Source organism: Eulemur rufifrons, chromosome 8 (assembly GCF_041146395.1).
Source record: "Eulemur rufifrons isolate Redbay chromosome 8, OSU_ERuf_1, whole genome shotgun sequence".
NCBI lineage: Eukaryota > Metazoa > Chordata > Mammalia > Primates > Lemuridae > Eulemur > Eulemur rufifrons.
In genome coordinates, this window is record NC_090990.1 from 44,377,909 (window position 1) to 44,392,523 (window position 14,615).

A 14,615-nucleotide genomic window follows, 5' to 3' on the forward strand; every position below is an offset into this window, starting at 1 on the left:
AGCATGACTGCACAGATGTGGGACTTTAGGTCCAGGCTGTTCCTCAGTGAGGTTGGGTAAATTCCTTAACTTTGCAGAGACCTATTTCTTCGTCAGTGTGATGTACATCATTATAGCAATGCACATTTACTCCTTATGAGTGTGTAGACCTAGCATTAAGCAAAAAGTTACCTACCTCTTAGAGTCTTACCCTGACCAACTATAAAATAGAGATTTAAATATACTCACCTTCTAGAGTTGTAGTGAGGAATAGAGGGAATGTATGCACTTTTCCTAGTGCTTGCATATAATGGGTACTCAGCAGATAATTTGTTGAATGAATGACTGACCAGGAAACAAGGATTCTTTTCGGTACCATGGCTCCTGTCCTTGTTGATTCAAATTCACTGAGAATAAATTCATTTCTCTTGTCCCCAGATTCCAAGTTCTCCCACCACCCTGCGCTTGCCCTATAGCACTCATCACTGCTTTGCCTAAATAACTATGTAATTAAATGCTTAATGTCTGACTCCCTTCCAAGAATGGAAACTCCATGTCTGAGGCCGTATCTGTCTTGTTCACCCACCACCTTGCTCAGCGCCTATCAGTGTACTGTTAACACTAGAAATTTTTGTTGGATGAATAAATAATAAATGGCCACCAGTTAGGTAGCTGCACTTCTTCTCTTTCTGCTTTCAACATGCGTTGCAGATCCGCTTGGTCTTCACGTGGTTTTTCTGCTTTCTCGCCACAGGTGGAGGGACCGCAATGTCTGGTGGAGAACAGGAACCAGGGAGGTACTATGTGGGCGTGGACGTTGGGACAGGCAGTGTCCGTGCGGCTCTGGTGGACCAGAGCGGGGTCCTTTTGGCTTTCGCAGACCAGCCAATTAAGGAGTGGGAGCCCCAGTTCAACCACCACGAGCAGTCCTCCGAGGACATCTGGGCCGCGTGCTGTGCTGTCACAAAGGTATGAGCAAAACCGGGTTCTCTCCTTGACTATGTTCCCACCTGCTGAGTGTTTGTTGTGTGTCCCCCTGGTGCCACAGACTCTCTTGGGGTAATTTGAGATGCAGAGGTGAGCCAGACATAGGCCTTGCCTTTCAGGAGCTCACCGTGTCGTGGCAGAGGCTGATAAACAGCTAAAATAATGATGTGGTAAGAGCTGGGAGCAAAGTGGCTATGGCCGGAGCTGGGGATAGAGCTCACCCGAGGGGGCTTAGGGAGGACGTGGCAGATGTGGAAGCTTGAGGTGTGACCAAATGTGGGCGAAATCACTAATAATCATAGCTGACACCTACTGTGTTTTAATTGTGTGCCAAATGCCGTGTAAGATGTGTTAACTTGCATCGTGTAGTTGAATCCTCACGCGACTCTATGAGGACACTACTGTCACTACCCCTATTTTATTGAGGAAGAAATGGAGACCCTGAAAGGTTAGGTAACTTACCCAAGGTCACACAGGTAGTTAGTAGCAGAGGCAGGACTGGAACCTACACAGGCTGACTCCACAGCTACACTCTTAATCAGTGGACTCTCCTGCCTCTCAAGTGGATAAGTCAGAGGAACTGCATTTTGGGCAGAGGGAATGGCATGTACGGAGGCATGGTGGCAAGGAAACAGTGTGTGTTCTGAGAAAGCAAGAAGTTGGGTCAGACTAGAGCGTCACCGATACGTGCCACTCATCTTGAGTGGCCGTGGGTTGGATTCAGCCTGCTGGCTTGTGAAAGGAAGTGATGCTGGGAAATACTTGTTCATTTTTAAAGTTTCACTTGACTATTTGATTTTATGTCATGGTGGCCAGGAATGGCCGAGATCCTTTTGTGTTTTTATCCAGAGGGAAATATAAAATCCTGGATTCCTTCTTTTCCCTGTTTCTAGCTTAGTTCCTTAAATATTCATGAGGTGCTTGGTAATTTGCAGATGGACAATTCGCCATTCTGTCCCTATTGATCAGTCTGTTTAAACTTTAATGAGCTCTTGGCTGCTGTTAGTGCCCCCGGAGAAGAAGGCAGAGAGAAGAAGAGTGGGGGTGGGCAGCACCGCAGCATTATACTGGAATAAAAGAGGCATCTTCTCTTCTGCCTGTTTAATTTTCCTCTTCCCTCTCCCCTTTCAGCCCCCACCCTGGTGAGAATCTTCTACTCTTTTGCCTTTGGTTCTGTTTTGTTCTTCTAACATATAGCCTTACTTGCCATTAAGAAAACCATCAAGAAGAAAATATAATCCCGTGATGAAAAGCTACTTTGAAAAAGGTCTACTCTAAGTACAACTTGGTTTAAGTGTAGATTTTTAATCATCTCCCAGTGGCGGCCAACTCCTCATCTGTTTGAGCTCCGTTAGCTGCATAAGTGCTGTGGGCGTTTGTCCTTAGCGATGCTTTCTCACTATAGCAAAGCTACATCACTGTAGCTTTACTCTGAGTAAAGCAGTTGGGTCTTAGACCATTCCCCTCACTTGGAGTATGGATACATGGTCGTGTATCAGAAGCCATAAGATAAGCATGACACATCTACTGGGAACGTTATTGCTGGTGTGATGTTTAAGAAGGGAAGCGTTTTTATTTTAGAGAGGTAGCACACCGCCATAGAGCATAGATTCTGGAGCCAGACGACCTGGATTGACATCCCAGTTCTGATGTTGATTAGTTGGTGATCTTGGACAGGTTACTTAATTTTTCTTGCCTCAGTTTCCTTATCTGTAAAATGGGGATGATAATAGTACCTACTTCCATAGGATTGTTGTGAGGATTAAATGAGTCGATGCGTATAAAATGTCATAACATTGCCTGGAAATGTGTATGTACTGTGTTTCCTACGGTGGTGCTAATGATACCACAAATGAGTAGATCATGGTAGAGGATCAATTTCTAAGATCAAATACTGAAAAGTCAAAGTCCACAGGGGAGGTACTTCTTGGGAATATTCACTCCCCTACTAGTTAAGGTTCTTTCTATGTAACACTTTGGGAAGCACTGGTCTAGAGCAAAGGGTGGCATAAAATATATCCTGGCCTGTCCTTCCTTTCTCTTGGACTCCAGGAAGTTGAGAGCTTGAGAGCAGTTGTACTACTTCCTTTTCCCTAAGTTGTTCACGTTGCCCGAGATGATTTTCCCCTTAGTCAACAATAGCAATAATAGTAATGTGATGACGATGATAGTTCTTGGGCACTAATTATGTTCGAGGTACTATGCTAAGTAGTTTACACTCATCACTTCATTTTGTCCTCCCAACAACAATCTTCTGAGGTCGTTTTTTTTTATTCTCTGTTTTAAAGATGGAAAAAAAAAAAGAGCTTTGCAGAGTTTTAGTAACCAGCTCAAGGTCTCACACCAAGTAAGAGGAAAAGCTGGGACGTGCCACCACCTCTGTCCTCATGCTTGGCCCCTTGCCTCTCTCTCTAGCCTTATCTCCCTCCACGTGGCCCTGCTGGAAATTGTATGAAGCAGGTGGAAGTGTTTTAGCATTGTTACTACGTGGGGCACCATGAGCTTACCCTGTTTGTTGTATAACCATACTGGATTATGAGTGCCTTTGCCTGGTTGTCTGCTTAGGTGGGAATGTGTGCCCCCTGGGCAGGGGTAATATCTTATTTACCTACGTTTCTCTAGAGTTTCTCATAACATGCTCAACCGATGTTTGCTGAGTACATGAATGAATGAAATGTCTGTTGTTTACATTGCCTGGAATACCCTTCTCTTGCCCTTTTCATTTTCCCAACTCCTCCTGGGCATTTAATAATGTAAGCTTAAACATTCCTTCCTCCTGAGAGCCTTCCTTGATGACTTCTGACAATCCGTGCCCATCTTTGCCAACCTTAGAGGAAAGAGGGTGAGAAGCCCCCCTGTACTGCCCAGAGGATCTGCCCAGTACATCTTCACCTGTATCATTATCTGGCCCTTATTATATTGCATTTTAATCGTTGGCTTGTTTGCTCCCTTTTAAGGCATGAGCTAAGTCATTGGAGAGATTCATCTTTGTATCTCTGTTATCTAACACATTTCCTGGCACGGATTAGGTGCTGAGTTAATGGTTGTTAAATTAATGTTACTTAGAGCTAATAAAAACAAAGAGACAAAATCCACTCTGATTTCCCTCATCTTGTCTCAGTGTCAGAATAACTGTGGGGTAGGAAGGACAACTACTGTTCTTCCTATTTGACACATTGAGGCTCTGAAACTAACGAGTGTTAGAGACAGGACTAGAACCCTAGTGAGATGGCTCCGAATTCTCCTCTCTTTTTTACTCTCCACTGCCCCTAAAATTGGCAGGTTTTAGTGGGCTGGTGCCCAGCACACCTAAGAGACTTTATGGAAAACCACAAGTCCCAGGGGACATACGCAGTCCCTGATTTTAAAGGGTCTTTTTTGGAACCACAAATCTTAGTCATTCTAACAAGGTGAGAGCATTACAAATTAGTGTATGATTCATACTGAACTTCCTTGAGGAAGAAAGAGAAGGTAAGCTGGAGGAACCACTTAACCAATAGGTATTTGTTAAGTGTCATTCTTTCGTTTAGTCTACAGACATTTCTTGAGCACCCACTCTGTGCTGTGCTCTTTGCTAAGCAGTGGAGCACTGTGAGGGTACACAAGTTCTCTGCCCCGAAAGATGAAACAGCTAATTGCGTAGGAAAAAAGCAACACACATAAAGCCAATGCCATTTTGTTCTACATTGGTACTGTCTGTACGGGTAATGGTTGTGAGGAGGGGGCACAGAAGAAAGAATAGCCCTTGTGGGGTTCAGCAATAATGTTAACCTCTTGCATTCATAGAACCGCTGCGGTTTACAATGTCCTTTCATTCCGTTTGATTGCCGTTAGAGGGTAAGTAGGGAAGGGGTTGTTATTGCCGACTTACGGTTGAAAAACTAGGGGCCAGAGAGTTAAGTGACTTTCCCAAGGTCATCCAAGTAGTATATGATACACCTGAACTTAGTTGGGTCAAATCTATATATTTCTCATTCTCCAGCACCATATACCTTTATCTTTTGCCTAGATTATTCTAAGAGCCTAACTGATGTCCTTGTGTTTGCTGTTCCTTTTTTCTGATCTATTCTCCTTCTTGCAGCTGGAATGGATTTCTTTTCCTTTAATGCCAATGTGATCATGTCACTCTTTTGCTTATAACCTTTCAATAGTATCACACTACTACAGGCATGCTTTGGACATGTTATGGGTTCAGTTCCAGACCACTGTAATAAAGCTAATATTGTAATACTGCAAGACACATGAATTGTTTTGGTTTCCTAATGCATATAAAAGTTTTATTTACACTATACTGTAGTCTATTAAGCATGCAATAGCATTCTGTCTAAAAAAAGATGTATATACCTTAATTAAAAAAATACTTTATTGCTAAGTAAAAAATGCTAATGAAGTGAGCACGTGCTGTTTGAAAAATGGCACCATTAGACTTGCTCACTCTGGTTGCCACAGACCTTCAATTTGTAAAAAATGCAGTATCTGCAGAGTCCAGTAAGGTGAAGCACAGTAAAACGAGGTGTGCCTATATTTGGGTAGAACTCAAAGTCCTTAACATGGCCTTCCGGGCCCTGCATGGTCTGGTCCCAACTTGCTCTTCTGGCTCATCTCAGGGTGCTTCTCCTGGCTCTCTGCATTCCAGCCACACCTTCCTTCTGTCATGTCCTCAGACATACAATGCTCCCTCTAGCCTCAGAGCTTTTACACAGATTTCTTCCTTCTGCCTGCTCACTCTTCCTGCCTTCCACCAGCATATTTAATTCCTGGTCATCCTTAGATCTTCACTGTCCAATACAGTAGTTGCCAGCCACATGTGGCCATTTAAATAAATTAAAATTAAATACAATTAAATACTCACTTCTTCTTTTGCACTAGCTGCATTTCAAGCACTCAGTAGCCACATGGTCCTGGTGGCTACTGTGTTGGACGGTACACATATAGAACATATAGAACAGTATTGCAGAAAGTTCTGTTTGATAGTGCTGCTCTAAATCTTAGTTCAAACGTCAGTTCTTCAAGGAAGAAGCCTTTTCTTGCCCAATACCACCTCTAACTAAGTCTTATTTCACCTATTAAATTTCTTCACAGTACCTTGTACTTTTTTTCATAGAATGCCATCTGGTTTGTGAGTCATTCATTTTTTGATTACGTGCTAATAAAATAATTATATAAATCAATAATAAAATACCACAAATAAAATGAAATATATAAATAATAAATTCATTATTTTTTTTTTGAATTTAATGTCTGTCTTCCCTACTAGATTTTATGGTGAGCAGTTACTATGTTTTGCTCACCCAGAGCCTAGCAATACATTAGACTCAGGAAGTATGAAAAGAATGATCAAAAGAAATTAGGGTGTCCCTATTCCTACCCAATGGAGAGAACCTCAGGAAGGATTTAGGGCAAAAAGTGGCTCTTGAGAACTCTTCAGAGAGGATGGTCAGAAATGGGGGAATAGAATGGATAGAAGTGCTGACATGGGAGTGTTAAGTTTCCAACCCTGGCTGGAACAGGGGGGTTCTAGTAGGAGGAAGGGGAAGGGAGGTTGGAATTGACCACAGCGGCGTATATAGGGCAGCTGGCTCTGAAGCCAAGTGGGAACTCTTCTAAATAGAAATTATCATCAGTCTTTGTTTGACTAGTCTGGCAACAACAGATTCAGAATGGTTTGGAGAGAGCAGAAACTAAATACAAGGATGCCAATCAGGAGGCAATTTCATTGTTCTGATGAGTTTTGGAGGCTGGAATTTTTTTGAGCTATAAACTCTGGGAGGTCTGAGACCATGTCTGTCTTGCTCAGTATGTGTCCTTTGTGCCTGGCACATATAGGTGCTTAATAATATCTTTTTAATAATGAATATATGGAGTAGAATAATGAATGGCAGAGGAATAAATAGGGTTGAGACAGAGGCTTTGGGGAGGAAGGTCTAACTGGACTCAGTGATGATGGAGAGGAAGGAGGTAGCTGTTTGAGGTTTAGTTCTTGGCAGAATATTAGGGTCACTGACATAAATGGGAGTGTTTGGCCTCTATTTCCTCATCTTATCCTCATAGGACACCACCATACCTACGCCAGGATGCTATGTAGGTAAAAGTTCAGGACTGGATTTATTTATTTCACCAGTCACTAGAGGAGGTTTTGCAAAATTGACTGCCTTCAGGGGCCTTACAGGTAATGCATGCCCTGCACAAGCTGAGTCAGTCTCTTCCCTTGTCCCATCCCAGGGCCTCTGTGTTTGCTGTTCCCCTGCCTGGAACACTCTTTCCCCAGATTTCGACAAGGTCCACTCTTCATGTCCTTCAAATGTTTCCTTCAATGTCACCTTCTTGGCAACGACGTCCCCCTTCTCTGGCATTCCTGGTCTCTCTGACTAGTCACATTCTAGTATACCATATCTACACTATGTAATTTATTTGATTTATTGGCTATTGTGTATCCCTACTAAAATGTAATCTCCCAAAGAGCAAAGCTTTTTTCTTTTCCCTAATGTTTTGCTCTTCATTGTTTCACAGATACCTAGAAGATTACACAGCCTGACCCTAGAAGGGGCTTGATTACGTTTGCTAAGGACTGACTGAGCAAGTGAGTGAGTGAATTGTGTAGGCAACAGGGAGTGGTGGAGCCTGAGGGAACTGGGATTTCTTAACCCCTGACATGCCCCCAAAGCTGACAAAGGCATTCAAATCAAGATTTCAAAGTACATTACTAGCCACACAGAACACTACTGCAAGCTGGACTTTGTCTGGGAGGCCACAGGCTTTGACCCTTGCTCTAAATAGAGCTAAAGATGAAACCAGGTGTGCATCCAACCCTCCAGTTCTCAGTTTGGAGGGTTTCTGAGGAACACTGTCTCCCCACCCAATATGGCAGAGCCTGCTGATTCAAAACACATGCAGGATTGAACCAGTTCCCACAATAAGAATGAAGCTATACACAATCCTTTCCCCAAATATTTGTTTTCTGCCCCGTAGCTACGAGTTGACAGTTGGTAGACATGGACCAGGTTACGAAATGAGGTTGCAGGAATCTCCTTCTCTTGAAATTCTTTAGAAAAGCAATGTACTTTCTCTCTAGGTGGGGACATTTTCTTGATGCCAAGCTGTTGGGGTGAGTTTACTAGGCTGTTTTCTTCTTCCATTAATAAGACTATAAAAAAGAATCCTCAGGTCACCAGGTCAAGCCCCAGGGGCCTTCTCAAAGGGCCCTGACAGCCATCTTTCTGGATGGATTAGGTGATGGGGGAGGAGGTTGGGAATAGGGGTGGTGCTCAGCAGTGGATAAGCATGATAGGAAGTTATTTGCTTTTAAGGCCAGGGAAATAATAATGGCTCCCTTCCCAAATCAGATTTAAATCCAGGTCCTTGTGAGAGGTCTCTATTTTAGACACTGAGTCTTTGTGACTGAAGGCCATAATTTGAATAAAGAACTCTTTAGGTCTTTAGAGAAGATTCAAAGAACAGATTGAAGGACTTATTTTCCTTGCTCCTACTGGAAGGTTACTCACCCCATAATTCTTAGAAAGATTCAAGTCTATACAGTTTTTTTCCATTGCTGTTCCCTTCGCCCATCACTTTTTTACATGTGCTGAGATGACACAGAAAACATGCTATGCTTTGTACATAATAAATATTCCATGGACACCATTAATAAGGCATTGAGTGGGTTTTCTATCCTTTACATTTCCTGTAAACGTTTGCTGGTTCCAAAGTAGTTTCAAATCCATTGAATCCTTTGATCCTCACCTGGGAGGCATCTTTCACTCTCAGGAAACTGAGGCTCAGAGGGGATGAGGTTAGTGATTACCTGACCCAGAAGTGGTGGAGTTGGGACCAGACGTTGATTCTTTGGACACTGTACCCTGTGTTTGTTTCTACTCCGAAGCTGCCTTGCGGTGTGGAGTTTTGTCGAATTATCTACATTTTCTCACCCAATTCCTCTCCTGACCAACTTTGGTCCTGTGTGAGATGGGCTTATCCAAGTCAGGCATGCGGTCTCTTGGCGTGGAGGGCAGTAGGGCCACACAGCAAAGGATTGACTGATTGATGTCCCACGTATTCGAAGATTTGAAGCAGCTAATTTACTCTAATAAAAGATGCTATTTATTATGTACTGAATGCCAGATGTTGAGCTAATCACCTTATTTTGCTGAGTTCTCGTAATATCATTGAGAAATGCAGGTATAAGTGATAGCTTTGTGCTACCAAGGAAGCTGGTTATCTGACTTCACAAAGTTACATAACTGGTAAATGGCAGAGCCAGATTTCAAACTCAGGCAGTCTGCCCTCAAAGCCGTTGATGTTAGCAACTAGCCAGTGATTTCCAAGCCAAGTTGGAAGGACATTCCAGGCAGAGGAAGCTGTACCTGTAAGTGCTACAGAAACACGAACCAGCAAGGCAAGAGAGGAGTTGCAATGGCTGGAATTGTGTAACCTGCCCTCAGTTACATAGCCAGAGTGACAGAGCTAGGATTTGATTTCAGGTCTTTGTGACTCATTGTCATGAGGCCATGCTGCCTGTCAGGGAATGGGTTTGGTCCTCACACTCTTGTAAGGCTTGAATGATCAGTGTAATAAAGGCATACAGGATATTCACCTGGTACTGTGGGTCAAAGGTACTGCCAGCAGTCACAGATGGGTCACTAGCAAATGTTCTCCCCTACAGCACATGTCCTCTCCACAGGATGTGTCTCTTGGGCAACAGGAAATACTCTGATGACAGAGGCAGGGAGGCAGTGTGGTGTAATAGAAGGAAAACAAGCTTCTCATTTGAATTCTGGCCCTGCCATCTACTGGCTGTGTGACAAGGGCCGGTTCCTTAACCTCTCTGAGCCTGCTTGCTCTCCCTTCCCCTCCCCAATCATCTACTTGTTTTTTATGAAATGTTTGTTTTGGAGGGCTTTGTAAGGATTAAATAAGATGATATCTGTAAAGCACCTGGTACATAGCAGATGCTCAATATATGCTCAATATATATAATCCTTACTGTTAATATTATTTGGAAAAAAAAATGCTTTTTTTGTTAGAAATCTCCAATAATTGTGTGTAGTTCTTATTTGAGGAACATGTTAAATAGTAAGAAATGGAATTCATAAGTTATAGTTCTGGTATTCCCAAATAGGAAAAAAGAAGTTTATATATTTTAAGGTGAATTTCACTAAATGAGGATGAACACTTTTGGGTTGACGTTTATGGGATTTAAAAGCTTATTGTCATATTTAAAGCTAATGGAAACCATATGGTCACTCATGCTTTTTCCAAAAAGGAAACCATGGAAACAAAACTAAAAAATAGAATTAATCAATAAAGCTATTACTCTACAGCTTTAAAATTTACACAAACAAGTGAAAAGTCTCCTGTCTCCTCTAACTGCAGTTCCACCCTCAGAGGCAATGTGTTCTTTTTTTTTTTACTTTATTAATATATCATAGATATCATTCCATTTTATCTTTTATAGCTTAATTTGTTTTTTTAAAGACTATTTAACAGTTTGAGGTATAATTTATATACCATAAAATTTAGGCATTGTAAACGTATAGTATAATTATTTTAGTAAATTTATACAGTTGTGTAGTCATCGCCATAATCCAATTTAGAGCACTTATTACTCCAAAAGTTTCCTTATGCCTGTTTGCATAATCTCCAACCTCAGTCATAGGTAACAATTTATCTGCCTTCTGTCTTTATAATTGCTTTTTAAAAGAAATTTTATGTAAATGAAATCACACAACATGCATTCTTTTGTGTCTGGCTCTTTTTGCTTAGCATAGTGTTTTTAAGGTTCAGACATGTTGCTACACATATGAGTAGTTCCTGCCTTTTTCTTGCTGAGTAATATTCCATTATATGGATATACCATACTTTATTTAACATTTTATTAAGTTATGATGGATATTTGGTTCGTTTCCAGCTTGGGGATATCATAAATAACCCTGCTATGAATACTTGCATAAAATCTTTATGTTTACATATGTTTTTATTTTTCTTGGGTAGATACCTAGGAGTGTAATTGCTGGGTTGTGTGGTAAGTTATGTTTAAAAATATGCGAAACAATTTTTTTAAATGGCTGCATTTTACATTTCCACCAGCAATATATGAAGGTCCTACTTTTTCCACAATTCTCTAACACTTGGTACTTTCAGTCTTTGTGATTATAGCTGTTCTAGCAAGTGTGTAGTGGTATCTCACTGTGATTTTAATTTGTATTTTCTTAATGACTAATGATGTGGAACACTTTTTCACATGCGTATTGGCCATTTGTATATCTTCTTTGGTGAAGTATCTATTCAGATCTTTTGCCCATTTTCTAATTGAGTTGTTTTTATAAGAGTTCTTTATATATCCTATGTATATTATCAGATGTATGATTTGCAAATCTTTTCTCCAAGTCTGTAGCTTGTCTTTTCATTTTGTAATCATTTCTGTTGAAGAGGAAAATTTTAAAATTTTGATACAGTCAAATTTATCAATTTTTATAGTTCTAGTTTTTACATTTCAGAATATGATACATTTTGAGTTAATTTTTGCATGTGGTGTGAGGTAAGAGTCAAAGTTCTTTTTTTTTTTTCATATAGCCATTTAATTCTAGCATCACAGTTGAATAGTTTATCCTTTCCCCACTGAATTGTCTTGGCACCTTTATGAAAAACCAATTGACCAAAAATGTTTTGGTTTGTTTCTTATATCTCTGTTCTGTTCTATTGATCTATACATTTATGCTTATGCCAATACATCATTGACTTGGTAATGGTAGTTTTATAGTAAGTTTTGAAATCAGGTAGCATAAGTTTTCCAAGTTTGTTCTTTTTTTTCAAAAGTGTTTAGGCTCTTCTATGTCCTTTGCATTTCTGTACACGTTAGGAATAGTTTTTCAGGTTCTACAAAAAAAAAAAAAAAGAAAGAAAAAAAGTAAATAAAACCTGCTAGGGTTTTAACATGAGTTGTGTAGAATCTGTAGATTCATTGGAAGAGATTGCCATCATAGCAATGTTGAAATTTCCATTTTATGAGTATGGTATATTTCTCTAATTTGTAGCTTTTTATAGCAGTATTTGGTAGTTTTCCGGGTATAGGTCTTGAACTTCTTTTGATAAATTCATTCCTGAGTATATTAGTCAAAGTTCTACAGAGGAACATTTTATATATAATTTCATATATATGTGTGTGTGTGTGTGTGTGTGTGTGTTTTGCAAGATTTGGTTGTTAATATTTTAAGGATTTTTACACCTATGTTCATGACAAATATAGGTCTGTAGTGTCCTTTACTTAGGATGTCATTGTTTGGCTTTGGTATCAGGGTAATACTGGCCGTGTAAAATTTATTAGAAAGTGTCTCCCCTTTACTACATTCTAAACAAGTTTGTGTATGATTAGTATCGTTTCTTCCTTAAATGTTTGAGAAAATTCCCCAGTGAAGCCATTTGGACCTGTAGTTTTTTGGTTTTTATTTTCTTGGGGGAGTGTTTTAAGCACAAATTTTATTTTATTAAGAAAAAATGCTTCTCAATTTGTCATATGGCTTTGATGAATTTCATAGTCCCAAACGGTTGTTTTTAATGATTTTGTCCAGTTTTATACATTTATTTTGCTGAGGATTTTGACTTCTTCATACCACCACACCCAGAAGTTGCCTTTCTACCTCTTTCTTTTAAATTTCTGCATAGAAGTTTAAATCTTATTCATTTTTTATTAATAAGAGATTGATAAATTACAGATGTACCATAATTTAATAAAGATTTTTTTTCAGGTTTTGAATATATTCTTAGCAGTGCTATAGTTAACCTTCTATGTATAACTTTATTTACTTATGCTAATAATTTGCTAAGATAGGTTACTAGGCCTGGGATTACTGGGCCAAAGGATATGCATATTTTTAATTTTAATAAATACTATCAAATTATTCTCCAAAATGTGTGCAGAATAATTGTACTGTTAGAATAATATTCGAGAAAGTCCACTTCCCCTTATCTTGCAACCACCCTGTACAGGTTGAACATCCCCTAATCCAAAAATCCAAATTCCAAAATGCATCAAAATTCAAAACTTTTTGAGCACCTCCATGATGCCACACTGGGGGGGCTGAGATAGTAACACACTTGTTTTCTGATGGTTTAATGTACACAAACTTTGTTTCATGCACAAAATTATTAAAAATATAATAAAATTACCTTCAGCCTATGTATATATGGTATATATAAGGTATATATGAAACACAAATGAATCTCATATTTAGACTTCGGTCCCATCCTCAAGCTATCTCATTATGTATATGCAGATATTACAAAATCCAAAAAATTCTGAAATCTGAAACACTTCTGGTCCCAAGCATTTTGGATAAGGGGTAGCAACTTGTACTATTAATCTTTTACATTTTTGCCAATATGAAAAACAAAAATTTTGGAATACTTTTATTTGCATTTATCTAGTTGTAGTGGAGTTGAGAATATTTTCATATGCTCTTTGACCATTTCTTTTTATTTTATGAAGTGACTTTTTGTGTTCTTTGCTTAATTTCCAATTAGATTGGTGGTTGTTTTCTTATTAATTTATAGGCTCTTTCAGTATTTTAATGATATTGAACTTTTATCTGTTTTATGTTGTAAATATTTTTTTTTCTGTTCTGTTATTTATTTCTTCTAGTTTTAATTTGTCTTCAAGCTTTTAAAACCCTGGTGGTGTAATTTATGTTTTGTTTGTTTTTAAAACAGAAAGTTGTACAAGGGATCGATATAAACCAAATTCGAGGACTTGGGTTTGATGGCACGTGTTCTCTGGTTGTTTTGGATAAGCAGTTTCGTCCTTTACCAGTAAACCATGAAGGTAGGACCATTCCTCTTCCTTTCCCTGCTGATGGGAGACTGGCTGGGGCAGACTTGAATGGTCAAGGGACACAGGTAGACCATGGGTCAGGCAGTTCTTGCCACTGATACAGTGAGATTCAGAGGTGGATTGAGGAGGACAGAAATTGTGTCTCAGAAATGAAAACCTTGGACAGTAGTTGGTGTGAGTGAGGTGGTATTGGGGCTGGGTTAGGGGAGACTTGGCTTCGTAAAGCACAAGGGCCACAGTAGAGAGCCTGATGAAGGAAGGACGTGGGATCGTTAGCTCGGAGTGAGTGGCCTTGAAACAGAAGGTGGTTTGGATGTTTCATGGGAAGGCAGTGTTGGAGCTTGCAGTTGCTTTGTGTATGAAGCTCCTAGTCCATGTTCATTCGAGTGAGTGAGCCAAGTCCTTTTAAAGGAAATGGAACAAGGTAGATGGGACCATGTGTCCACAGAAGCTGGAAACAGATGGCTTCTCTATTTTCAGTAGTCAGATCAAAAGACATTCACATTTGATGATGTTGTTCTAATAGACACTGTGGCTACAGAAATGAGCTGTTTAAAATGTAAAGTGCCACTTGATCACACCATCAGAGATTTTTCATGGCAGGTGAGGTTGTCTCTTCTGGGGAATTTTAGCCAGTAATGCTGATGCTGGAGTTGCCAACCGAAGTCTACACTAGTCAGGCAGGTAATGTAAATGAGTAGAATGGCCCAGATTTGAGAACAGCAACAGCACACATGTGCAAAGATAAATTTCAACCAATATTTAACCTTGTAACTAGTGGAAGACATTAGGCTGTGGTAGAGTCTGTGGCACACTGGAGATCACA

At 39.9% G+C, this 14,615-nt stretch overlaps 1 protein-coding gene across 10 annotated transcripts in view; it reads left to right on the forward strand.

The window, feature by feature from the left end:
* The window catches only part of FGGY (FGGY carbohydrate kinase domain containing), a 387,509-nt gene that overhangs the window by 20,943 nt on the left and 351,951 nt on the right, over window positions 1-14,615 (forward strand). For 7 of the 10 annotated variants that reach the window (XR_011234566.1, XM_069480063.1, XM_069480062.1 and 4 more), the window contains 2 exons: window positions 734-948; window positions 13,669-13,780. Coding sequence is in view for 7 of the 10 variants with exons in the window: in XM_069480063.1 (XP_069336164.1) it covers window positions 748-948; window positions 13,669-13,780 (313 nt within the window). In the remaining 3 variants the exon portion in view is untranslated. Of the gene's footprint in view, window positions 1-733; window positions 949-9,575; window positions 9,581-13,668; window positions 13,781-14,615 lie in introns of all 10 variants that reach the window. The other 3 variants (XM_069480071.1, XM_069480069.1, XM_069480070.1) reach the window with 2 other exon arrangements.